Consider the following 27,686-nt stretch of genomic DNA (forward strand, 5'->3'; position numbering starts at 1 on the left):
ATATTTTGCACTGTAACTCGAAATACAATTTGCCGACTTTACGAGCGGTTTGAGATGGATGGTCACAACTATGATATTTTTGACATTTGACCTATTTGACCTTATAACCCCTGAACTAAGCAACGTAGAAAAATATGACAATTGATTTTTTATTCCGTGTGATAAGAGAAACAATTTGAGATACATTACAACATGGTGGGAATATTTTAAAAAAAAATTAACCACAGGGGCATAGAAAAAAATGGAATCAATCAAATTTTTATCATTTCAGGTTTGAGGTTTCCAAAAAACATTGGTTCCACTAATGTAGGAATATAAAATCCCAAACACATAGCGCCCTGTACTATAATGTTCAATTATAAATGGAAGAAATTCGCCGTCGTGTCTCATTTTTAAGGGAATGAAAGTACTTTCCAATATCACTTGCCCTTTACTCGTCTTCTCCCTATCCTTTTGCAAAGGTCAAATTGTGATCATCTAAAACTGAAATTATTTAGTGTATTAGTTGTATTATTCAAAAAGTTGCTTGCACGTCCCTTTTTTTATTCAGTCGAAATTGGTCGCATTCCGCTTCGAATTGCCAAAATTGCTTAGAAGCACTCATTTTTACTCAGCCTTGAGGCATATCTATTACGTAGCCCATTTCAAATTGGAGCTCACTGGTACACGTAGCATTCACAAGGGCCACGGCTGTTACTGCTACTATAATAGCTATCCAAACGCTGTGATCGTACGCTCGTCAATCTATTCAAAATCACTTTCCTGTGACCATGGTAACGGAGCGGTATTGAAGATTCTGCACGTACGGATTTGAACGTGCGGACAACGTAGAAAATGCACAAAATATGTCCGTTTTACAATATATTAAAGACACTCAAGGACACTGAACATATACCACGAAGAAAAGTCTAACTATTAATATGATCCATTTTGTTTGTAAGAAATTATATGAGGGGCGGTCAAAATGTTCGTAGAATAAGGCATACTACGAATTTGGCCTCATTTAAAAGCTTGTTCCTTTAAAACAATACTGCAAAATATCTGTATGTGGGCAGGAAACTCTGCAGAGGAGGTCTACCTCCTTGAATTAGAATTTACATGTACTAATAAAAGTGAACACAAGTTTTGTGGAAATTTCTCCTGACGGTGGGGAAAACTCAAAATGAAATTTACCAATGTACAGTTGATGTAAGTGGTGATGAAGTCCTTGATATTCAACAGCATCGAAATGGTCCTTACAGTTCAAGGATGGAATGAGCGTCCTTGAAGATCATCCAAGATCCAAAAGACTTGCTGACGTCACCACTAATGATATACATCAAAAGATATGAATTCCACAAGTTAATGAAGAATGCGGCTGGAAATTTGATTAATTATGGGTTTATTACTCAGAAAATCAAAATTGCAAATGAGAAACATGTAATAACGACTTAGGCACCGTTCAATATCAAAAAGATAAATTTTTAATGATTTGCCATAAAATCTGTATTAGCCTATATCGCAAATTAAAAAAAATCCAAATTATTTGATATCTCAAGGACATTCCTCGTATTCCAATTCCTCCTTCAACTTCAATTTGGTGTCTCTGAAGTGCTCATAGGTCCGACAAAAATACCGCGCAAACGTTCCTATCAGACTCCGTATTTTGTTTATTTAAATAATTCATGCAACTACCATTTACATTCATTCTAACCAGAAAAAAGGACACCACTTACCATAATTATGTCAACAATAGTTAACTAGAAGGTTGTGAAAAAAATACATATATTTGCATATTTGTACATGTATTATATTTACATATTCTAAAATACCTTGATGAAAGCACATATACTATACGTTTAGAAACAATCTACAGAAAGCGATGAGGGTCTTGGATTTTATGCGGGCTTCTAAGAAAGACCAAAACAAGAACTGGGTTTCTGACCGCTTATGCCTATAGGGAGTGTGCCTTATACATGTATGATTGGTTTACCGTTACCTGTTTATACAAATCTGGAGTTTTTTTGTACCATATTGTAATGATTTTTAAAACAAATTTTCGCATTGAAATTATTTTAAATACCTCTAATTTTCAGATTGTTTCCATAGGCCTATATTAAATATCCCTAAGCTGTGCTTTATTTGTTTGTTTCTAAAAGTTCAAACTGACTTTCAGCACAGAAATGCAACTAACTTTGAATTTCCGTTGTGTTATTTGGCGTGACACCCATCTTCATCAAAAGAAGACCTATGATGTTGTGATTTATTTGACCTTTTGTTGACCATTGACGACTTTTGGTCCAATAAGGGGGCCGTATAAGGTTGGTAATTCTAGTCTCTGATCGCGATTTAGTTTTGACCATTTCTTCTTGATTTGGATGGCCTTTCAATGATCAACAAGAAGGCAAATACCACACAATATCTTAGGACTTATTCTGATGAAGATGTGTGTCACACATTAAAAAAATAAGGTTAGTTGAATTTTTGTGTTAATTTTATTATCAAACTAAATTCCATTAATGTTTTTTTATTCCTCATGTCGCCTGTCATTAGAGAGGAAATGTTAAAGATAGTGACAAATTTAATTATCTCCACGCTGGTGTCGACTGCAGACGACAATTAAACTTTTTTTCAAAAATGTCAGAATTGTAACTTTTTAATTCCATATTTGGAATCAGCATGAAAAATGTATTAAAATGAGTACAAACAAGCCTAGTATTGGTTCAGTGGTTCTCTAGATAGGTCTTGATATTTTGAGTATATATCTCAAATCCTGGGGGACTTTTTATGTTGAAGGTTATGGCTAGCATACAGACCATTAATAAACCAAGTGCCCGATGACACACAAAGGTACTCGAGTGTATGACACAGTACCAAATATCAAGAGGTTGTTAAACCCCGTTTTCATTCGTCTCTACATTGTCCACGTTATACCCATCCTTTTTGCCAACTATTATTCTCTTCCTTGCGTACGTCGGACTAAATGGGATGTACTGAGTCCATTTCCACTGTCGAAGAACTGTCATACCAAAGGGAAGATCATACACATCCAAGGAGTTTATTCCATCATCGTCCTCTTTGTATTGTTGTGAAAATGCAACTAAGCCTCGTTCTTCGATAGTTCCTAAAATAATGTTAAACACAATGTAATATGGGTAGTTTCCCTTTGATTACGATATTTACCATTAACCTGAAGACAAGTGGGATAGTACGAGCTATAGTAACCATTTAACTAGAAAAATGTAGCATACTTCTTAATATACAGTCCACAACTTGATAAGTTCCCCCTAATACTTTTTGAAATAAGTCGAAAAATATTTTACGAAATATAGAAATGTAAACATATGTATAGCCCTATTTGTTTTACCCCTGTGGACCGATTTATAGCGTCAAACATCATTGCGTTCAGTCACAATGGTTAATTATGTAAGAAAAGAGGCCGTTTTAAAAGTTGCACCTGAGTCCATATCAGTCAGGTTTTCTTTAACAAACACATGAACAGGCTTGGCCTACTGTATTGTTTGAGAACCGACTCCTACGGACTCAGATGCCACCTTTTCACTGTTTAAAACGGTCTCTTTTTTACATAATGAACCATTGTGAATGAACGCAATGACGTGAGATGCTATAATTTGGTCCATATGTGTAATCAAGTAAGGCTACTTCTATCGTTTTACACTGTACATTTCGTCAAATATTTTTCGATTTATTTTAAAAAGAATTTAGGGGGAAACTTATATAAGTTGTGGACCCTATATTATACATTATGGGCAATCAGTCCAAGAATCTTGTGGTTCTTGAGTGAAGGCCAATAATATATCAAAACCAAAGTTTTGGGCATTACCCCCTCCAGAGAAACATTATGCACATGGGACGGAAATGCCACCCCTTATATCAAGTCTTTGGATCTCCTTTATAGAATCCATACCATTCCTTTTTTGTGTCAACTTTATTTGTTTTCATATGTCAGTTTAAACACCACTAGTTCAAGCTCCCCTCAGGTATATACTGTAATTACGCCTGTTATTTGATTCCTTCACCGATGATGCCCTTGGACCAAATTTGGACCATATTTTGCCAAATATGAAAAGAACCATTATTTTGATTTTAAAGGATGTCTCCGGCAATCACAACATAATACCTTATATGATAGAAAATTAATTATCAAGCACAAATTACGTGTTTTTATTTAAAACAAATTCATATTGACCATAAAAACGAATTAATACAGCCGTCTCTCAACACGCGCTATTCAAAATTCCCGGGCGCCGAAATTGCCCAGTGCAAAGACGTCCTAGTAATACAATGAAGGCTGACAACAATTGAGCACAAGTAACCATGACCTCATTGCACTTAAACAATTTCGGCGCGGGAATTTTGAATATCGCGTGTTGAGAACCGGCTGTTTTTATTCGTTTCTATGGTCAATATGAATTTGTTTTAAATAAAACCATGTGATTCGTGCTTGATAATTGTTTTTCTAACATAATTATAAGGCATAATGTTGTGATTGCCGGAGTCATCCTTTAAGAACAACTTTTGATTCAGCCAATACTAGTCCCAGGATTAGCCCAACCCATTTGGCGTCTTACGTGGGCGCTTTACCAATATAAAGGAAAATATTAGAATGAAGTATAATCTATAAAATATTTCATTTTCAGAATTGACAAATCCACGTTTTTAATATCCTTCACGGAATTTAAAACTACAACAGCCCTGCCTTACCAGGTATTATGTTATCCAGGAAGAATGCCAAAAGACCACCAATAAACATTCCAGTAGTGAGCAGAACAACAATGACTTGATCTAATTCAAGGATTCCTATGGGTAAAAAACATTGAAAATTATGTTTTGTGGATAAAGCACGAAATGATAAGACGATGTGGCAAGGGCATCATAGTTGGGATTTTATTGTTATTATTATTGTTGTTATTGTTATTGTTCTTGTTATTGTTGTTCTTATTGTTATGTTATTGTTGTTGTTATTGTTATTATTGTTGTTATTGTTATTATTATTGTTATTATTGTTATTATCGTTGTTGTTGTTGTTATTGTTATTGTTGTTGTTATTGTATTGTTGCTATTGTTGTTGTTATTGTATTGTTGCTATTGTTATTGTTGTTGTTTTTATTGTTATTGTTTTTGTTATTGTTGTTATTGTTATTGTTATTATTGTTGTTGTTGTGGTTTCTTACCTGTTTGAACCAAGTCTCGATTACTTCCAACCCAATTTGGGATAAGCATACCCATAATCAATGAGAACCCAATAATAAGCAGGTTACGAGGCGAATTCAAATCTACATATTGGAGATTAGATAGTCCCACAGCCAACACAGTGCCTAAAATCAGTGATAATAATATACATAGCAGAGTTACTGTAAAAGAGGATAACTTTAATTTGGCAGGGTCACATTTTACAAGTTAACTCTATATAAAGCTATTAGACATTGTTTTCTTTGAAAATTAAAAATTATGCTTAAAAAAAATCCATATCTTATATACAGGGTCTCTAAAAAGATGTAACATAAAAACTGAGATTTTTTATTTAAAGTTTTTATACCAAATTTTATATCAGTGATACAGATGAATGGCATGGTTTCATAACAATTTTACCGACTATGATTAAATGCTTTCGTTCAGATTATAATTTTCAACTACGGTCTATATTCAATTTGGTTCAGATTCCACTGAATGTTAAGAACATGAGATTAAACCATTGATATTTTAGAAGAGCAATTTCTTCGTTGAATATTGTACAGGTGGCTGCAGAGGTCAATTCTAGTTATTCTGTTGCCGAGGTTGCCTGGATTATCTACTGGATATGCAACTTATCTGCGAATCTTTTACAATAATGATTTTCTTATTTATTTATTTATTTATTTATTTATTTATTTATTTATTTATTTACGAAGTAGATAAGGCTGACTTGCCAGTAAACAAAGTGCTCGATCCGTAAGGAGAGCGTAAGTATAAACAAAAAATAATGCAAAAATTAAATTTTATGCAACTGGCAGTTTCATCCATGATGGAATCATCAGGCATACTATTTATTTATTTATTTATTTATTTATTTATTTATTTATTTATATTTATTTATTTATTTATTTATTTATTTATTTATTTATTTATTTATTTATGTATTTATTTATTTATTTATTTATTTATTTATTTATTTATCTATTTATTTAAGCACTTTTGTATCAGTGACACACGCCTAACCAAAAAACAACATAAGAAATGAATTGTCGGTGGGTCTCGCTGGTTTTTATTTCCGAAATCTTTGTGCATGGTTATAGCAAGTGCTGGGAACCAACAATACATAATGATTGAGACGCCGAGGTATTAAAACACAAACGAAATTTCAAATATATTCTTTTTGCTTGCAAATTCACAAACACATTACTTACACATAAACTTAATACAATACATAATAGATCTGTGGTGTTTTCTTACCAAATAAGATACAAAGTATTCCTCCAACAATCGGAACTGGAATACTGGAAAAAAGTGCAGTGACCTTCCCGAGCATGCCTACGACTATCATGAATAATGCACAAATTTGTACGACAACTCGGCTTCCAACCTACAAAAGATGTAAAGAAATGGTGATTAATCTACACAACATTTATAAATGTCTATACTTTTAAAGGAGAATATTACTGATGAAAACAAATGCTTTAATCTGTTACAAACGTTATTATTGAACACACATATAGAATACACTTGTTTTACCGAAAACGGAATGATATTTACTGCGACATCAAATAAAATGTGCCGTTTCCCACCATTTGGTATTTATAAAGTCACGCGCTAGTGTCGAACGTGCCGATAGGATACCTTCACACTGAAATGTATGAAATACAATCTAGGCCTAAATATCACGGGGTTGGAACAGACACGTTTTATTTGATTTTACGGTAAATACTGTTCCGTTTTCAGTAAAACCAGTGGATATGTGTTCAATAATTATGTTTATAACATTTAAAAGAACATGTTTTCGTCACTTACATTCTCCTTTAAAACCGTGTCCCGACAGACTGATTTACCACTTAAAACTTTCAGCTACCACATGAAAGAGTTATTCAAAGATACGACAGCAATGTAAAAAGTTTGGTAAAGTTTGTTTTATGACAACCTTTATAATAAGATATAGACGAATCCAACGAGCCAAGTCATGGTCAGGATTTGGTCGACCAATATCGGGTACGTCCCCGCATGCACCAAACAGGTGTTGTGAGTGCCCAATTGGGTGGATTAAACCCGCTTAAAATTCGATGTTAGATTATTTTGTGTTGTAAACTGTCATCATTCTTTTGTCTACGTGTAACACGGGTGATAGAATGCAGTTTAAAATACCCTTCAAGGCCGCGTCATTTCACATTTTAGGTGAGATAGCTGGGTCCCCGTCGCAGCTATGGCTGCCATTGAGGAATGCGTGAAATTGGATTCGTCTATAGTGTTAATCTCACCCTAGTTAGACCAACTAAACCAGCATTTTGGGAAAATGTAGTTGTTCCATTAGCTGTGCCCCATAATCCAGCCAGTACACAACCGATCCCCTCTACTCCTATTCCACGGTTTACAGCGTGCGCCGGTGGAGGGGGTGCGCCCGCCATCCTTGCGGTAGCATAATAATCTCCTAATGATTCAATGACCGAGGCTATTACAGCTGAGAACATACCAAGCACTCCAGCAAGAGTTATAATGGGCAATCCCCATTGTCCTATTGATTACAAAAAAATGAAGAGTAAAAATAAAGAAAGATGAATCATCCATAAAATAATAACATTAGAAAAAGAATACTTAGTGTCTTGAAATTAGCAGGCTTGTCAAATTATGAAATCACCCACCAATAATTGCAACAGAATCCATTTCATATGCATCCATCTACGAATAGCTCACACAAAAACATATCGAAAGTCCCCGAAAATCCAAGTAGTGGAACAATGCCTCATTTGCATAAATCAAATATGACCGCTTATCCAGGGGATACAATTTCAGAGTTGGTAAAATCTTGTTAAAAAGCATATCAATGTATTCCTCTCGTCAAAAGTATAATAATGACATCTCCGATGTACAGTTCTTGAGTTATAGGGGAAAAGGTCAAATGTCAAAATTTGGATTCCACAGGGGACAAACATTGACAAATTCTCTGATTTTGATAAAAATGGTCTCAAATTGCTCCACTTGCAAAAAAAAAGGTGGTTTGTTACCTTGGTAACATGGCCAAAATCCATTGAGCCCTGTTAACCTTGACATATTCTGTGATGTTACCTATGTAACAAAACTTGGAGCATTTTTCAATTGTGGACACCCGTGGACCCCAAAATTTGACCTTTGACGACCTTTTTGTCTCGGAGACATGTCAAACTCTACTTTTTCTTCCTTATGATGAGAGCAGTACATTGATATGGTTTTAAACAGAATTTGACCAACTTTGAAATTCCACTCCCTCCATAAGCGGCCATTCTGGATTTATGCAAATTAGGCACTGTTCTACTACTTGGAATTTTTGGGACTTTTGATATGTCATTTGATAAGCTTTTTTGAAATGAATGGTGATTAAATGGATTCTGTTGCAATTCTGGTGGCTTAACCCCTTATTTTTCTATTTATGGTTTTGCAGGAGCAGCATTTGTCTGTTCTACGAAGTTGTTCATTGTATGATTTTATTGGAATACTCAGAAAGTTTATTTCTATATTGTAAATAAGTCTATAGGATTTTTCACCGGGAATTCATTATTTCTATAGTCCATGGTTGTAGTATTTCTACCAGTACGTTGTAGGTTATCACAGTACCGGTGTAGCCAGTCTCTGTGTGAGTGGTCGACCTTTCGTCAGATGTGTCTCTGACTTCATTTTGACTGAAAAATGTTAAAAGCAGAACTGAGTAGGTGTCTGTTTGATTGACAAAAGACTACATTGATGATTGATAGCTATTGATCACAATCAGGAAGTTCCTTACAGGAAGTAAAGAAAAACATAAATATATGTTTGAGTCCCGGAGGGTTCACTCGACTTTGGAAGTGACGGGGATATGCGGACAGCAGTTCGAAACTAAGGGTCTTTCGGTGAGAACCTAGACACCAAAAAATGGGGTTTTTCGGTGAGAAGGCCCTAAAAAAGAGAGTCTTTCCGTGAGACTGGGGAAAATCTGACCAAAAAAGGTTTTTTTCTTCTGTGAGACTGGGTAAAATTTTGGGTCAAAATATGCAAGTTTTGACTGAAAAAAGTTAAAAGCAGAACTGAGTAGGTGTCTGTTTGATTGACAAAAGACTACATTGATGATTGATAGCTATTGATCACAATCAGGAAGTTCCTTACAGGAAGTAAAGAACAACATAAATATATGTTTGAGTCCCGGAGGGTTCACTCGACTTTGGAAGTGACGGGGATATGCGGACAGCAGTTCGAAACTAGGGGTCTTTCGGTGAGAACCTAGACACCAAAAAATGGGGTTTTTCGGTGAGAAGGCCCTAAAAGAGAGTCTTTCCGTGAGACTGGGGAAAATCTGACCAAAAAAGGTTTTTTTCTTCTGTGAGACTGGGTAAAATTTTGGGTCAAAATATGCAAGTTGATTTTTGAAAAATATGAAGAAAAATAATTGAAAATTCGATTCAGAATAAAACCGGAGATCTCCACTTTTATCATAAATGTTAAATTTTACTATAATTAAAGCTCTTCAGGCGTAGTCTTCCACAGGGCATTTATGTATATCAATGGTGCAAAACGTAGAAATCTGAAAAAATAAAATTGAGGGCGTTGCTGTGGAGCAAATCACGCATTATGGCTTTAAATCCCTCCAAAACACGGGAGAAATACGAAAAAATCGGTAACAAATCGGGCGTAACATTAATTATGATTACTGTATAGGCCTAAGCAGTTTTTTTAGCTTACCTGGATAAGGTATGTAAAACCACGAGGCTTCTTCTATTGCATACGACTTCAGGTCTGTTCGCGCTGCGTAACCGTAAGTGGATGGACTTTTTGGGAAAACTCCACTTGCGGTGAAAACTAAGGAAATTAACCACGTCAGTAGTGCACCCAACACAATCTGATAAAAGAAGAAATGTATTTTAGATGCTTCAATACGGAAGTGTATAATTAGCTCCTGAGTCCTTATGTGCTCAAACCGCAACAACATGCTAGGTGCAACATTAAGCATTATTTTCATAAGAATTTTCAGTTAAACTGACGTAAGTTCACTGCATTTGATTACGGCACATAACATTTACATTATGACGTCTCACGTTTGGATATCGCGTCCACGCACGAAAAACTTATATTGTCAAATGAGGTAGAGTGAGAGAATGTGCGTGTGCGTACGTTTGGTACATGGAGTGAGGTGGGGTGCGTATCGATGTGGATGTGCGGGTAACTGAAGATTGTATTGAATTGCTTGCAATAGTTACCGGAAACATCCTGAAGATCGAAGCCTTTCCTATAATGCTGCATTTTCCCCGTTTCCATCCGAAGAGAGGTATTTCAATTTTACTCAAAAATTGAGAAAATATTAAAATCGAAACTATCGTCCTGTACAAAGACAAAGGGTTAATAAAACAATTGATATGATCATATAACATCAGGAGAATGGGATGTAAATTTATTGTCGGATTCACTAGCCCACCATGTTTGGAATTAAAAGAGAGGTTTAGATTCTGGCATGCCGTGATCATACGCTCGTCTGACTATTCAAAATCCACCCACTGTGAGATTGCTTATTTAACCAGTATTGAAGATTCTGCTCGGACGAAATGAACGAGCGGACAACGCAGAAAATGCAAAACATTTCTTCGTTTTACATTAAAGACAGGCAAGGAAACCATTCCAAGGAGAGTCTAAGTGCTTAATATGATCCATTTTGTTAAGAAATTATTATAATAAATTAACTAAGTGAAACTTTGACTTTATTTATATGTGAAACGCGACTAAGTTTCCCAACGATAAAGCGTTTACTACCATAATATTCGGGAAGCACTGAAACACAATTAAATTTGAGCGGCATGTTAATCCTGTTTATCAAAAGCAGGCTGTTTTATATAGATAGTATAAAATTGTATAATCGCCCTCATGTATCCAAATGCTGAAGACTCTGAACGCCGTCCTCAGAATCGTTGGGTGAATTTGTACAAACTCATCCAGTATGTACGTACGAATGTTCGTACGAAAGAATCGGCGTTAAGCGTAAGCCGTATAGAACATTACAACCTCTGTGCAATGTTTACAGTCACGCTTGGTTTACCCCTTTTCATGGTTCTGGGTTATTATTCCCAACGCTGTGTTCACATCGTCGGACGTACGCCCGACGGAACTTGCTAAGAGTAGCGGTAGGCGCTGCCAGGAGTAGTTGTAATGTGAGCGATGGTCAGCGTAAATTCCGCCTGGCGTACGTCCGACGATTCTCCACCAATGCCTGGCACCCGGTGTAAGTTTGAGTTTTTTGGTCGGAACTTAAGAAATTACATATGGTGTGGTTGAAAAAGAAGCGGTAGCTGATGTTTAAGCCAACCGCAAGTGAATGCTTGGTGGAACTGGTCGGCGTAGTGCTTGGAGTAGGCTAGGTGTAGACACGCGGTAGGAGTAGGGAAAATATTTGTGGATTTTTTAAAATCAATGTTAGTATAAGTTTACGCCAGTGTAACTCAAAATGTGAACACAAATATTAGCAGAAGGGCCTAAGGCTATAGTGTTCAGGAACCTAACACAACAATTTTGGCCTGGAAGGTGATGACATCCTGAATATATTTCTTTCTTTGACAACATCGAAACATAATAAATTGCAACAAAGGTCTGCCTTTTGGTGGCTTTTAGGGTGCATTGCTAGTTTTGGGGACATTTGGCACTTACAATGCTGCGATACCCCAATGTTGTCCAGCCCTTGAAGCTGCAGGAACCACTATACCAATACCAACCAAAGCTACTACCGGTGCAACGGTCACTGGACCGATAAACTTTAACAAGAAGCCAATAATACCAGTAAAGCCAATCAGAATCTGTAGAAAAGACGCCCCTATAATTGCACCTTGAATCTGTAAACGAAACAGGAGTGATAATGATGATGACGAAAATGATAGCAATGATCATGGTGAATAGGTGATTAGATAATTTTGATGACGACGTTGACGATGACGATAATGGTGATGATCAAAATAGTGATGAAGAGGACGATCATGATGATTACCACGACAACTACGATGTTGTTGATAGTCATGACGATGAAGACGACGACGATGATGATAATGACGGGCGACGATATTGATGATGCAGAAGATAACGACGACGATGATGATGATGATGATGATGATGAAAATGAGGATGCTGCTGCTGCTGCTGCTGCTGATGATGCTGCTGCTGATGATGATGACAATAATAGGATCATGGTTGTAATATTACTAGTTACTAATAGCATAATGTGAGAGTAATACCATGTTGCGTTTACGCGGTTGCGTCCCCAGCGTGGGACAAATCTTCATTCTTCGCGTTATCTCGCGAGATTCGAATCTACCACTGCGTCTGCGAAATCCAACATGGCGTTACTCTCAACTTGAGACGAGACACACTAAACAATACTATTACACGAGTACCTTACGCATCCTTGTCTGCCACACATCTGTATAATTATCCATTTCTTCTCTTGTTGAATTTGCTGCAATTGAAATTTCATAACGGTTTCACTCTAGGCTAGATGTCTTGTTTTCCTGTACAGGATTGTTCTCAAATTTTAAGTATTAATTCGTCAGTTTCGTTATTTCCATAGATGTGGTGGGATAGTGGAGTGTGCGTGTTTTGTGTGTATTTTGAAACAAAGTTGAACACTGATGGCGCTATTTATCTTAAATCTGGTTTGCATCGTTACAGGGGGTAGACACTTGTATAATGTCATTAAAACATCATAATAATGAGTAACATAATATAGCAAGGCAATTTGCAAACTACTTTTTGAAATGAAATGAAGGAATAACTCATATTATTGGGCTAAAGTAAATTAAAAATATATGTAAATAGCGCCCTCAATTTGCACACAAATATACAGTTTATAGAATAAACAATCACCACAAACAGGTAGAAAAAGGTGAAAAATTTGACACATTTGAATATCTAAGTTAGAAATAGCTAAAAAATATATGTGTATATTAGTATGGTAGCTGTTGGGTTTGTAAATGTCTAGAACAAAAGTTATGTAATGTTTTGTTAGAAAAGTTAATAAATGATCACATCAAACAACCGTGTGCTAGACCTGAACAAGAAGCAGGAACCTCGGACATAAATTGAGTATAGATACTCATATAATAACTTAGCTAAGGACTTCAATTGACTCGAACTAGTCTTGAAGTCTTAAATCTACAATGAACAATTATTCTATATATATATACCATTGTCAGGAAATTTACGCACGTGTTAGAGAGACTTGGCATTCACCATATGTATTCAGAAGGGCAAATGCTGGCACTAGAAATGCGAAACTTCCTCCTTGAACAACGGGCAATCTAAAAACAAAAAAGCAACATCATCCTTAATGCGGATCACTAATCGTCTTAGTACTGATGTAACAATCGGATTAACTATTATAGCAATAGGTTAAAACAACTTTTGATTCTTAGTCAGTGGCTGTGGTTTGTTTAGCTTATAAGCGCTGAATTATCGCTCATCACTGTCTAGCAAAATCAAGACCATAGATTAATTAGGTTTGTTAATTAAACTGAATAGTATGTTTTGTGTGTCAACACCAGGTCACGTGCTCTCCTTGATAACATAAGTAAATCATAGAAGGACCAGTAGAGAAAGTACGACAAATGAGCACATAACCATAATGTATCATAATTAAATTATAAACCACAGGGCCGTTTCCCAAATACTGAAACATTTACATTTGATTTTACTTTTACAGGGCTTATGTTTGAATCGGTTCTAGTGGGCCCTAAGTTTACCATTTTACCATTCACAGTTTGAGTGACAAAAAGGTACTTTTAGAGACCCATGTACAATACGAGTATCAAATGGCTAACAATATTAGTAGTAGAGGCAGTATATGGAACCCAGTAGGATTAACGAGGCGGAGAAGGTTTGAAGATGTTTTTTGTACTTTCGAGGGTGCTGAATAAGAAATTTTGGATCCAACCTCTGGGAAAGGTGGGGAACTCCCGATAGAGGGCACTTTTCAAAATTGCCGCCCAAATACCATTAAATGGCATCGTAGAGACTACTATACTGATGGGATATATCGACTGAACTTTGTAATTTTGAGGATGCTGAGTAATAATATTTGGGTCCAACCTCAAGGAAATGTGGGGCTCTTTCGCTAGAGGGCGTTTTTAAAAATGGCCCTGAAAATACCATTAGATTTTAGAGGCCTAGAATAGTAATACTGATGGGACATATTGACTGAACTTTGCACTTTTGAGGATGCTGAATAACTCCCCTTAAGTATTCACCAATAATGAATTTGAGATTATAATCTGATATTGGACTTACATTTTTATGAGTGGCAATATTTCATATCCTATCTCGGATGCATCATCAGGCCAACGAATGTTAAGGCGGCAAAAGTTTGGTTAAGGAACGGGAATAGCTCCAGAAGGCCTTGAACCTTTGCGGATTGGATATTTCACAAGGCGCTCTCTCAAACTAAATCAGCTGATAAGGTGCCCACCGCACATGAGATACACGATGACCGGTGAATCTAAACGCGGTAGGAACGTTAAGTATCTGGATTGTCAGAGAATTTTTCGCGAACAAGGAACTCCAGTGTCCTAAGAACCTATGAACACCTTGTGGCAAGCGCTGGTCCACCCAAGGACAATCAACCAAAGTACAAACAAAGCAACATCGTGTACGCAATTCAGTGCAAGGACAGTGGATGCGAAGACCTGTAAATAGGGAAGACAAAACAAATTCTAGCAAAGCGTATGTAGCAGCGTAGGAGAGCTAGCACTGGTAGCGGAGACTTTGCAATACTTCAATCATTCGTTTGACAATAAGGATGTCAAAATATTAGATCGCGAAAGCAGATGATTTGAGATATGAGTTAAGGAAGCTATTTACGCCAAACGGGAGGAGCCTTCACTTTTAACAAGAGAGGCGGGCTACGTGATAACTTGGCATGGGCTATTGTTCAGCGATCAAGAATATCCCTCAGTTCAGAGGTTTGGCTTATCTCCGACCTGTGACATAATATCCGATTCACAGGTCAACGAACTTTTGAAAAAACGCCCTCTAGCGAGAGTTCCCCACATGTCCCCGAGGTTGGGCCCAAATAACATTATTATTCAGTATACTCAAAAGTACGAAGTTCAGTCGATAAATCCCATCAGTATACCATTCTAGGTCTCTACAATAGTATTTTATGGTATTTTGGAGGCCATTTTGGAAACTGCCCTCTAGCGGGAGTTCCTAACCTTTACTTCTCCGCCTTGTTAGTCCCACGGGATTTCATATTCTGCCTCTACTATAGAATCAGTTCGTGTGCACCGAGACGGGATTGCTATCTTACATGAATAGCATTTACAATACGCACCTAACGCCAAATGTAACTTGGAGCAGGGTAATAAATCCTTCTATGAAAAATGCAGTCGAAATGAGTTGACTAACCGCCACTTGGTCTTGATCCATGCATAGCGGACCAGCAAGTAATAATGGTAAAGTGATACCAGAACCAATAAACGTCAAAAAATGCTGAAATAGAACCACACGATTTCAACATGATGAGAAGTGTGCCGCATTGTTTGCAACCTGGACTAATTAGAGGTTAATAACTGCGCATCGGTTATTTGGAGGGCATTGTGAAAAATCTAAACATTTTGCCTTTGGAACCGAGGAATATCCCGAGGGGCGTAGCCCCGAGGGATATTCCGAGGTCCAAAGCAAAATGTTTAGATTTTTCACAATGCCCGACATATTACCGATGCAAAGTTATTAACCTCATTCATAACCGTCACTTTAATCTCTTCACCTTACAAAATTACACAAAATTTTGCTCAAAAGTTTATAAAAATAGATGATTTTTACATCTTCCCTTGCCAAAAATCGATCAGGCTAAAGCAGAACGACCAATAACAAAAGTGCGTATCACAATCTGTGCAAATATGGTAGCGCGCAATCCAAATACGGCAGCCAGCGCGCGCGCAGTTTGTTGGACGCACAATACCGCGCACGCAGAAGTCAATTGTGTGCGACATTGGAACAATTACGCATTTTGCGGTCAATTGTGAGATATTAATGACCTCGATTTGCGTTCGCGTTTTCGCAAATAATAAAATATGATTGGATCGCACGCATCGCGTTTATTAATGAGGTTATGAATGCCTCTTTTATAATAGAGGATTATTTTCGGGGCCAACTCTTTGTACTATGAAGATGTATTATTCTACAGACTTGACATTTAGTATGGAATATTTTTTCGCAAAATTCCAAGACTGGTCTGGAAGGGATCTGCATAAACCTCACGGGCTAAATATTAATTGGAATGTGTCGGGAGATTGTGTAAAATAATTGTTTATTAGAAAATGTGCTTTCCATGAGTTTACATTATGGCGGTGATATTATAGTTTACGACTTCACTTGCGACTGACAAAATGTCCAACCAGTACTTCATTTCTAGTATAATCCAGCAGAAATAGTCGATATTTCTATTGTGGATCGAAATTTAATGTAGAAAACAAACACGTAGAAGAATAACTATAATGTCGTAAAATAAATTTTATTTAACTTTTTTGTAATGTCATAAAATTTTTTTAATGTCCTAAAATTTTATTAATGTCATAAAATATTATAAATTTTTTAATGTCATAAAATCGTCACTTTTATTTTAATGTCATAACATTTCTTTTACCACATTATGATTATTCGTCTACGTACGTGTTTGGTTTTGTACTTCACGTGTGGAAATTACATATTATTATCTATACTTTTATTTTAGGTCCACATAGTCCATAGAAATCCTCGTGGAGAGCTTCAGGTGGCTTCAAGTCGGATTTTGAAAGTTGCACTTACCTCACATTCAAGCCAAATGCGTTTGTCGTGTGTACAGCTCCCATCCCCACACAAAATCAAGACAAAGGACACCGATGTGCTCTGTTTACTTAACCATGAACTTAAATTTATTATACTTCTTCGACTTCCAACTTCAACACTACCCCCGATATCTCTGACTTATCTCATGAACTCTTTCTGCTGACATCTCAATCCGGGGGGGGGGGCACTCAACTGAAATTTAGGTAGGGGTGTGCGGCGCGGAGCGCCGAACTTTTGGAACTATGAACTGATTTTGGGGAAAATAGGGGCTTGATGAACTGAAATTTCAATATTTTTGGTGGGTTTTCCAAATTTTGGCTAAAGAGATACAATTGCCAGAATTCGAGGCTCAAAGAACTGGAGCATGATCCATATGTGGGTCTTAAGGAACTGCCAGGAGCCTGAAAAAGGGACCCTTGACCGCCGCACATACCCATACCCCATTTACATGATTGTGAGTACCCCCTCCGGGATCTCCATACTTGGTGTGCCCACCATCACTGTCTATCACTGCCTGGATTCTTGAATAGGAGTTAAGTGCAACTTTCAAAATCCGACTTGAAGATCACTCAAGCGCCCGTAACCATGATAACTCGACCAAATGATATCGTAGAGCAACAAAAGAGGTATCAAAATGCGCAGGAGAAAGCTGTGCTTTATAGATATTAAATACATTTTTGCTGTATATTTCACTTCCCGATATACCTGACCATCTATAATCGTTTCGATACTTTCTGGGTTGAGTTTATGTAACGACTCCAGACCGGGCTCCAGATACATCTTTATGTTGCATTTTACCTGTTGCATTTTAGACAGTGAGGATTTAGTCATTTTACTGAACATGTATGATGATAGCTTACTATGATAATTATTTACGATTTTATTTATGTGTGTGCCCTATTGTACATGAAATAAATTAAATATTTTAAATGGGGGTGGTGGAAAACGCGTTTGTTTAAAATTTAGCACTATTTGTTCTTAAAATAGTGTGGTTTTCTGTAAATTATTGTTCAGGTTTTTAGCTGTACAGTCAGTTATGTGCTATGTTGAATGTCGCTATGTCGACTCCAGCCTTAACCCTAACCCTTAGCAACGCCTAACACTAGCCCTAACCCTATAGCTGACCTTATTTCATATTCAGACGAACATGTAAATACGAATAATGTAAATCGATCAACCCTACACCGTGACTGAAAGCCTAAAGTAGAAGTTCCTTAAACTTTTATACCTACCTGAAAACCAAGGACAATGGCCAGGTACCAAGGTGGCCGCTCATCCACTTCAAAAATCACGATCTTCTTTTTCTCCATATTTTGCCTCTCGTCAACATTTGCACGTTGAACCTCCTCATTCATATCAACAATTTGTATCGAATTGTCTACCTGCGTAGCCATCGTTACTCGTTATCTAGTTAAATTCAGAATATCTAGAAAATGAATAATATAACATTATTGGTACAGGACCGTATCAACTTTGTATGTAGGTGATGTGTTATCACAGTGGCAAATTCGAGCTCGTAAAGCTATCCCTTATCATGCTTATAAAATGGCAAATATTATTGCAAGCTTGCTTAACTGCAAAGCAGATGCTCATGCTTGCATATACAAAGTTGTGCAAACAATTATGCAAGCTTGCGCTAGCTTTTATTTTATGCTACTAAATAAACATGCTTGCAGTATAAGCTCACAGTTGCCTTGTTGCATGCTTGCGATGAGCGTGCTTGCACCCTGCATGATGACTCTCCGCATGATGACTCACATGCTTGCAGTTGCTTGCGCAGGTATCTAAAAGCTTGCACAAGCTTATATTTGGAACAATATGGGCATGCGCCAGCTTTCACTGCAATCACCTGCAGTGTCTTGGCTGATGCCAAGATATACTTGAAAATTCGCAGACACTTAGATCTTTCAATTGTGAGTCACGCTGTGTGCTTATGTTCTTTGGCTTGTTCCGCAAATCAAACGTCTTACCTGACTCTAACAAAGGCCATAAGCACTTGACAAGAGGTGATTTGTTTTGCCACAAGTGGGGTATAACTGTTAAAGTGCACTGGTCAAAGACCATTCAATGCCAAGAACGGATTTTATATGTTCCATTGATGGCTATGTCTGGCCATCCTTTGTGCCCTGTCACCGCACTTATCAATTTCATTTGCCTGTTTATGCGTTGCCTACGAGTTCTCTTGTTAACCTGTGGAGTATGTCCCACACACTTTGCTACACACAGTTTCCGCCGGGGAAGTGCCAGCTGGGCTCTTCAATGTGGACTTTCTTCTGACGTTGTTAAGATCCTAGGCGATTGGAAATATGATGCATATTTAAGTTATATAGAACTTCCGATCGCGTCACGCCTTTCAATGGCAAAGCGGTTTGCAACCTCCCTTCCGTCGGCGAATACCAGCAGCTGAACTAAACAGTGTTCCGTTTTTAATTACCAAATGACTTTATGTTTTATATTGGATATGCATGCCAGGACTTTATAGTGTTACATTTGCATATTCATGCCACATGTTTGTCAAATCGCCAATTGACAGTATGGTTTTATATTGGATTTTATATTGGATATTCATGCTAGGACTTTATTGTATAATATTTGCATATTTATGCACATATGTTTGTCTCGCCAAATGACTTTATAGGTTTATATTGACATATTCACGCCACATGTTTGTTTTGTTTTGTTTTGTTTTTCTCGCCAAGCGCTTCCTCCGGTTTTTAGTACCTTTTTAAAGCTTTTGGTCTGTTGCTGTGTGTTTTGATCTCCGGCGTTTGGTTACTTTTCCTCGGAATATGCTCTGCTTGGCTTTCAAACATTTGGCATATGCATTTATTATATTGGTATATATATCTTCGATGTTTGGGGTTTTTGGAAGGTTTGTTTATTTGGTTTGTAATAAACTTTCTACAATTCCAAACATCGTCTCTTTTTTCCCGTTTATTGTCTGGTGCAATTAAAGGCAGTCATCAATACTTGTATTGATGGCGTTTTTAATAGCCCATGGGTCCATCCTGGTAGGCCTATTAGTCTGTCTGGTACGTACGTGCGCATGCGCTTTATTAAATAACACCGCTTAAGCGTCGTCATCTTTATCACTTGCCTGCTTCCACACGGTGGGTTAAGTCCCGGTAATTTTGGCCCGCCCGCCCTTCCTTTCATGAGTTTGTTATTGTTCTTGTGGTTGATGTTGTTTCGTTATGTGTAGTATAGTTTGTAGTCTAGTGTTGGAACATCGAGATGGTTGGAAGGTTTGTTTATTTGGTTTGTAATAAACTTTCTACAATTCCAAACATCGTCTCTTTTTTCCCGTTTATTGTCTGGTGCAATTAAATGCGTAATAAAAATTGGGATCAGCAATTTTCTCTGGTTACTTCTCCAAACCATGATGACAATCAAGTCGGCAGTGCCGCCTGCAAGACAGCTAGTAATTCGATTACAGCATAGGTAGGTGGACAAGACTTACAGAGATCAGAATAACCCCCTCCCCCCACAAGATGCCTACAATCCCAATTCATATTTATTTGTGACGTGTCATGTCAAAAGGAGACACTTTTGGGCAGAATCATACATGGAGAAATAGCCAAAGATCTGCCCGGTGGTGATTTTTTCACAATTTGGGTTTGTTGCGAATTTGTGATATTATTAATGTTAAAAATATTGTCTGATAGTTTCAGACCGGAATATAACTGGCATCTTGTATTTTTGAGACATTTTTCAAGGTAATTCCTACTCTCAACATTGTCAATAATATTTTTAATGGCCGATATCTCAATTTCCAATTGTATAATACCATAACTTACAGACTCAATATCTTCGCTTAGGAATGTCCGATTTCATTGGGGAAAACGGCGTTGTGGAGCAAAAGATCTGTAAAACCTCAAAATTGATAACCTGCCCAAAAGTGTCTCCTTTTGACATTACACGTCACATTTCATCTGTTATAGTTGAGACAACTTACCACCAAACTTGAGTACTGTGTATATTCCTTTAGTGTTTTTACCATTTGCTTCTTCTATTGCATGTAATTACACCACACACTATTGATGACTTGTTATACAGAAAACTAATTCACTGACCGTTCGGTTGTAAATAGTATTGTATTTAGCATATTATTAAAATTCTTGGATTAATTCAACTTGAACTTAATTTCACACTTGATATAGGCTTTGTCTTACTTTGTCATGCTTCGTTAACACTATTTAAAGGCCCTTTCAGTGCGGATCCCAGCAAAAGTGCAAAAAGATTAAAATTATTTATAAATTGCCTGGAAGTGAAAGATAAGTTATTAAAATAATATTGTCATTAGGTATTTTAAAAAAAAAAAAATATGGCAAAAAAGAGAGGAAAACAGCAACACTCTCTAAAATTGGTCGATTGAAATATGTCAATCTTTAAACGATTGATAATAGGAATCAATCTATATAGATTGAAATAATTGTTTTTCACTCTAACTCTCTTTGTAGACTGATTTCACTATCTAATCAAATGTTTCTCCAAATGACATGTGTTGCATATGTTTGGAATGAGATTTCAAAATGTTTTAGAGTGAACATTTTCAATCTTTTTTTCAACTGGAAAGGACCTAATTTGGGACGGCAAAATATTGAAAAACAATGAAAATCAATCCTTTCTACTGAAAATTCAATGGAAAAAGATTTGCCCCTAACTCTAATCACTAAAAGATTGTAAAAGATTGAGAAACACTCCTTTTGATTAAAAAAAATTGAAAATTCAAATCACCCGACTGAATAGACAACAGAAAACGATTTGTCCCTAATTCGGGATGGCGAGATTGAAAATTCAATCTTTTTGATTGAATATTCAATCGGGCAAGTTAAGAGAGTATTGGTTAAGTACATGTAGCTAATTGATATACTGTCAGTTATGAATTAAAGATTCGTGAAAATATCTTATTTTGTTTGTCTTAAATACACTGTGACGGCTTTTGGCTGAACTACTATGGTAGGCTATGTTAGTACATCTATGAAATGACAAAGGGTACCAAAATCTAAATTTTTATGATTTTTACAATCGTCCGGATGAGCAAATCACTGAATGGGCCTTTAATTGAAACGGTCAAGGTCGCGTATGTGGTATTGTGGGAATGAGTACATAATTTTGTTCAGTAAGTACCTTCTCTTAATTCCAGAAAAATACAATACTAATTTTTGGGAATTTAGAAAATATTATATTATTTTGACGAATGCAACACAGGTAAATGCTTAGGTAGTTTTAACTGGCAATAATCTTAATACTTTGTGCAATTTGAGGGCAAATAGGTCAAACACATGTAATTTTGTACGTTTTCTTACAAAGAGTTTGTACAAGTCAAGCATTCAAAATCTGGAGTGTAGGCTACTCCCCCCCCCCACTACCCCACCACCACTACCCTATCCCGGGGGAATGTGGGAAAATTATAGGTTTGTATATACATTTCCCGAATGGCCCAAATAGGATAACTGCAAACTCTTGCTCGCTTGCGTGCACTAGCCCATAAAATAGCAAAACACACTTTCAGTTGGAGCTTAAATATTCTGATATTGTAATTTTTCACGCGCTTCGCGTGCGCAAAATGAAGTCCCAGTAAAACCGTAATCTCGTCCCCGACCCCTTTTAAAACTTCCGCCGCTACTGCTTTCAACAATCAAATGATTGCTGAGAAGTAAACAAAATAAAAACAAAATGGGGACACATGGGGGCAAAGAACAATGGAAAATGCCATAATGCGCGCGCATACTGCCGGGCATTGACGTCACATACCAAGTGGTCTATAGACAAATTTTGGCTTTGAATTCTTCAATAATTATGTTTAACCTTCATTTAGTACATGAAATGTTCATAATAATCACTACTGCATACGATATTAGTGATGCGGGGAAAAATCCATACACACAGAACAAAAATAAAGGGTCGGAAAAATGTAGCTGAAACCCACGGTCCTAGCTTGGGTTCGAACCCATACTTCACTGATGCATTATGAAGGCCTATTGTTCGATAGGTTCAACGCAGCATGCCACTTGGTCAGCATGCTTATTGTAGTAACATTTAATACATTTATACATGTACATTGTAAACAAGTGTTTAGTCGTAAGGTAAAAATAAAAAAAAACTTGCAGCAAGAACAATTGCGGTAAAATACAGACACAGTCGCCGATTATTACCATATTTATAACCAAGGTTACTACATGTACAATATATCACTCATTCATATTTGGGTAAGACACGCACTTTTTGAAAACAAAGAGAGAAATACCCGGCCTCGTTTAACATCACAGTTCATCACCATTATTTGTTGTTAGAAAATGACCATAATTCGTACTTTTTTTTATCCACTAGGCTGTTAATTTTCTATATTTGTCGCTTATATTATTTCTCAATATTTTATGATATATTTACTCATAAAGCCAAACTTGGCATAAAACGCACGAGCATTGCACACCAGCTACTTATCCATGAGCCTCATTTAAGGGAGTACTACACCCTGTGGTAAATTTGTGACTATTTTTGCATTTTTCTCAAAAATAATAACACACTGGTAACAAAAGTTATGTATATTATTGGGGCAAGGAATCCAATTACTACACTGGAATTTCAGTGACTCAAGACAAGTGGTTCAGTATATATGACAGGAAATGAGGTACATCCTAGCGGTACCTTTTTTCTTATCATAAATAACAAACCGCTTGTCGTGGGACACTGAAATTCAAGTGTAGTAATTGGATTCCTTGCCCCTATAATGTACATAACTTATTTTACCAGTGTGTTTTTAGTTTAGCTGAGAAAAATGCAAAAATAGACATAACTTTATCGAGGGGTGTAGTACCCCCTTTAATGCATAACGAAGGCTATGCTCACTAGCGTTTTGTCTGCATTATATAACCTGATCTACTTCACTGGCAATTTATACCTGTTGCAGGGGCGAGGGAAGTTTATTCTCTGCCTCGAAATGCAGAGATAAACTTAACAAACATTTGCGATTTATAGTTGGTGTGTTTTTTTGACCTGAATTAACCCTATTTATTGGACCATTTTAGCATTAAATGAGAAATTTTCTCACACCTCTCGCGCATCAGATAATAACTTCTATGCAAAGGTGTATGATTACATACCACTAATAGGCCTGGGCGGTATATGGAAATACGACGAGTAACTATTTGTTTGCATGGCATCTGAAAAGACTGCATTAAAATCACTGAAATTGATCAAGTTATATAGCCAAAAAAGTACTTTTTAGTGTTTGATGCTTCAAAATGGTACATTTTCTCTCATTATATGACATTTTTGTTGTAATAGTACCAAAATGTTTTAGTAAATATTCGCCCTACCATATTGGAACTTTCAGCTTCGAGGGCGCACTGCAATTTTAAGGTGTTTACGGTTCAGTGCGTTAAAACAAGAAAAGTCACAGGTCAACCTATGTTGAGTTTTTGATCATTTGGCATCTAAATCATATAGTTTCACCTGATATTGGTGGCATTCAACCCGAAATTAGCCATTTTCCCATTGAAACCCGTGTAATACATAATTACTGGTATTTAACCGTATTGATACCGATACATCTGATTGGCGTGTTGTAGGTGTAATGAATCACTGTTTCTAACCCATTTTGGCCTTAGTCTATTTAAATGTTGTCCTCATATTTGCTAAGAATATCCTTATTACTAATTTTGGAGATAAAAGATAAATTCATGAAATTCTTACCGGCTTTACGACACACAGAAATGTTTTTTCCTTGAATGGCTGCCAATGTCATGCACATATACATATATATATATACATGGAATACGTATAGCAACATGCGATTAGACTTTCCGCTCCAAAGAATACCACACACATGAACAAAGTAAAAAAGTTATGTTTCAGTGCTCCTTGTTCACTTGACACAATTTAATGCCGGTTCACAAATGGCACAGATCAACAGTTTGACTTTGACCTTGGATCTGAACTTATTTGTTACTATTATCATTATTATTATTATTATTATTATTATTATTATTATTATTATTATTATTATTATTATTATTATTATTATTATTATTATTCGACCTATACGGTATATTTACTATAATATATTGTGTGTAGGCCTACAATCACATATCTTACTACAACAGATTAATATTAGCGGCTTCTTGTTCAGGTTGATGATACAATTGACCCCTACTGGCAGCGCTGTGTTGTAGATATAGGAGATGAACTAGTTAGCATCATAAATCAAAAAGTATAAAAGCTATGATTTTAGCATTTGCTCTATGTTTCAATTACTTATTCTTTTCAACATATCTGAATTTTCAACCCGGTACAAGCTTTAATAACGGGGGACCATATGAGAAAGAAATCCTACCATCTATCAAAACTCCCGTGTTATTCCAATGCACATTTTGCTTCACCGGACTGCCCTGTCCTGGTTGCATTTGGAAGAGAGGTGTCACGAAATCGTAATAGGTACAAATTTAGTACTTTCTGTCAATCAAGTATGGTTTATTCTCTACAAGTCAATCTTTAAATCATTAGCATAGTCCTTATAATAACGGGGGACCGCCTTGATGAGTAAATGACAGCAAATACCCCAAAACTCGGTCAGTGGAGCTCCGCCCGTACATGTCAATAGCGTCATTATCGATTGGATTAGTCGACCGTAGCGGACAATTCGATCGCTCATTGGATTAATATTATTACGTGGTAATAAATTTGCATTGGACAATCGATTACTATAATGGTTTAGTACTGTATATCTCGGTTTAATCTTCACAAAGCGGGTTTATGTCTGGAAAGGTCACGGTGAATTTGCCGTGGACATAACTGCACTATGACAATATTCTGTATATGCACACAAACATCCGGACGACTCCTGGAGCCCTCGCCAGGGGCTTTTATCCTGAACTCCACCAGGAGCTCTCAAGATTGGACCTAATTTGGACATGTACACTAAGTGATCTGAAAGGAAGTTCATGGAAGCTTGGCATATCAATTCTACTCCAGACAATTGCAATAGGAACAAAGGAATGGGCATTCCTTCTGAATGGAATAGGTTATTCATAAGGTCCTCTAACCATAAAATTAACCTCTGTTGTTCTCCACATAGGAAGTTCCCTTATTGACTCGTTGACACTTCCTGCCTATCATTTTGATATCCCCTTCCCAGCTAACACACTACGTTTTCACGACGTTCGCTAACGATGGACTTAGGTTGTCATTTACGTTGTAAACACGTAAATCTGTGAACTCGTATTCGTGTTGTGACAACGTTATTTTCGACGTTGATTTTTGTACGTTGATATAACGTCATTACGACGTTGTAATGACGTTGTTTCGACGTTGATGCAATGTTTGACCAGACCTGGTGACAACGTTTGAATAATACGTTCAGAAAACGTTACAAAAATACATATCTGAAACGACATGGAATAGTTTGGCTGTTGACACCATGGAATGTAAATTATCCCATTCCAAGGAGATGGTCCAGCCAAAATTTTTCCATCGTGTCGTCTGACGATCGCCTTTAGGCTGCGATCACATAGAAGAATACTATTCGGGTATACGGTGCACGTTTTGCAGGTGCACGCGTATAGCTTAAATCGAGCAAGGCAATTTCATAGTACCGGGTCACATAAGGCTACGATCACATAGAAGTATACTATTCGGGTATACGGTGCACGTTTTGCAGGTGCACGCGTATAGCTTAAATCGAGCAAGATAATTTCATAGTACCGGGTCACATAAGAGGGCACTATTCGATTAGGCCGTATACCTGCGTATAGTATAGTATAGTATAATGGGAATCGTGCGTGTTCGATTTTAGTGCAGCATATGCCGTCCTAATTTTAAAACTAAACCATATTATGACACCTCGTTGAATGCAATGTGACCTCAAGAAGTAAAGTTACAAGCATTTAATTAGACAAAGAAAATTGGTAAACTGACCTAGTCCTATACTCGATATATATATATAGTATACTCCTATATGAACTCAGCCTGATCGAATGAGCGTATTTCGTATAGCGAATACCGTATACCGTATACTTCTATGTGATCGCAGCCTTAGGCGTGAAACTCAGAGTAACGACTTCTATTCCTGAAGTTCTAAACTTTGAATTTTTATACGCTCTTCCTTTTTGGGATTGAACAACATTATTGCCGGATGTTAACATAATGTCATTATCGCGTTGTCTTGACGCATAAAGCACGTGGTTAAAACGAGGGTTAAAAGTCATGAACTGATCCAGATAAAACGTCATCTAAGGACGTCGTTAGTACGCAAATTTATGACGCCGTATAAATGTTATGGTCTGACCCCGATACAACGTTATCTACTGACGTTGTAATTACGTTAATATGCGTGTTGTGACGTTATTTTCGGACGTTGATATAACGTCATAGTGACGATGTTTCGACGTTCACAATAAACACAAGGAAATAATTCTTACCTCGGAATTTTTAGATGGTACTCCATCTTTCATCAGCGAGTGAGTGGCTGTATCATCAGGTCGCGATCTTTTGATATTTGACCTGATAACAGATTCGTAGACTCCTGGAGGTTTTAACTAAAATTGTAATCTAATTTTAATCTAAAATGATAACCTACCAGAACCTCTTCGTAGTCTTGTGCATTAGTATTGTAGTACTCACAGACATCACCTTCACGACCGGCTAAATACAGTCCTTTGCGAATTGAAAATTCGTTTTTGATGATTTCCATTGCT

At 36.8% G+C, this 27,686-nt stretch overlaps 1 protein-coding gene across 3 annotated transcripts; it reads right to left on the reverse strand.

The window, feature by feature from the left end:
• Nucleotides 1–972: 972 nt before the first annotated feature.
• Nucleotides 973–27,679, reverse strand: LOC140157158 (solute carrier family 23 member 2-like). Of its 3 annotated transcripts, none has more exons than XM_072180248.1 (13): nucleotides 27,569–27,679; nucleotides 18,222–18,415; nucleotides 15,494–15,651; nucleotides 13,375–13,466; nucleotides 12,564–12,625; nucleotides 11,827–12,008; nucleotides 10,392–10,512; nucleotides 9,877–10,033; nucleotides 7,449–7,702; nucleotides 6,433–6,562; nucleotides 5,175–5,318; nucleotides 4,705–4,800; nucleotides 973–3,103 (listed from the first exon to the last, which is right to left on the reverse strand). In XM_072180248.1, the coding sequence occupies exons 2-13, from the start codon at nucleotides 18,381–18,383 to the stop codon at nucleotides 2,871–2,873; spliced, it is 1,791 nt and encodes a 596-aa protein (XP_072036349.1). In that variant the 5' UTR covers nucleotides 18,384–18,415; nucleotides 27,569–27,679; the 3' UTR covers nucleotides 973–2,870. The 3 variants fall into 3 exon arrangements, with proteins under 3 accessions (XP_072036349.1, XP_072036348.1, XP_072036347.1); XM_072180247.1 differs by lacking the exon at nucleotides 27,569–27,679 and adding an exon at nucleotides 20,945–20,986; XM_072180246.1 differs by lacking the exon at nucleotides 27,569–27,679 and adding an exon at nucleotides 24,688–24,799 and having other exon boundaries at nucleotides 974–3,103.
• Nucleotides 27,680–27,686: the final 7 nt, after the last annotated feature.

The sequence above is a fragment of the Amphiura filiformis genome, chromosome 7, assembly GCF_039555335.1.
Source record: "Amphiura filiformis chromosome 7, Afil_fr2py, whole genome shotgun sequence".
Classification (NCBI taxonomy): domain Eukaryota; kingdom Metazoa; phylum Echinodermata; class Ophiuroidea; order Amphilepidida; family Amphiuridae; genus Amphiura; species Amphiura filiformis.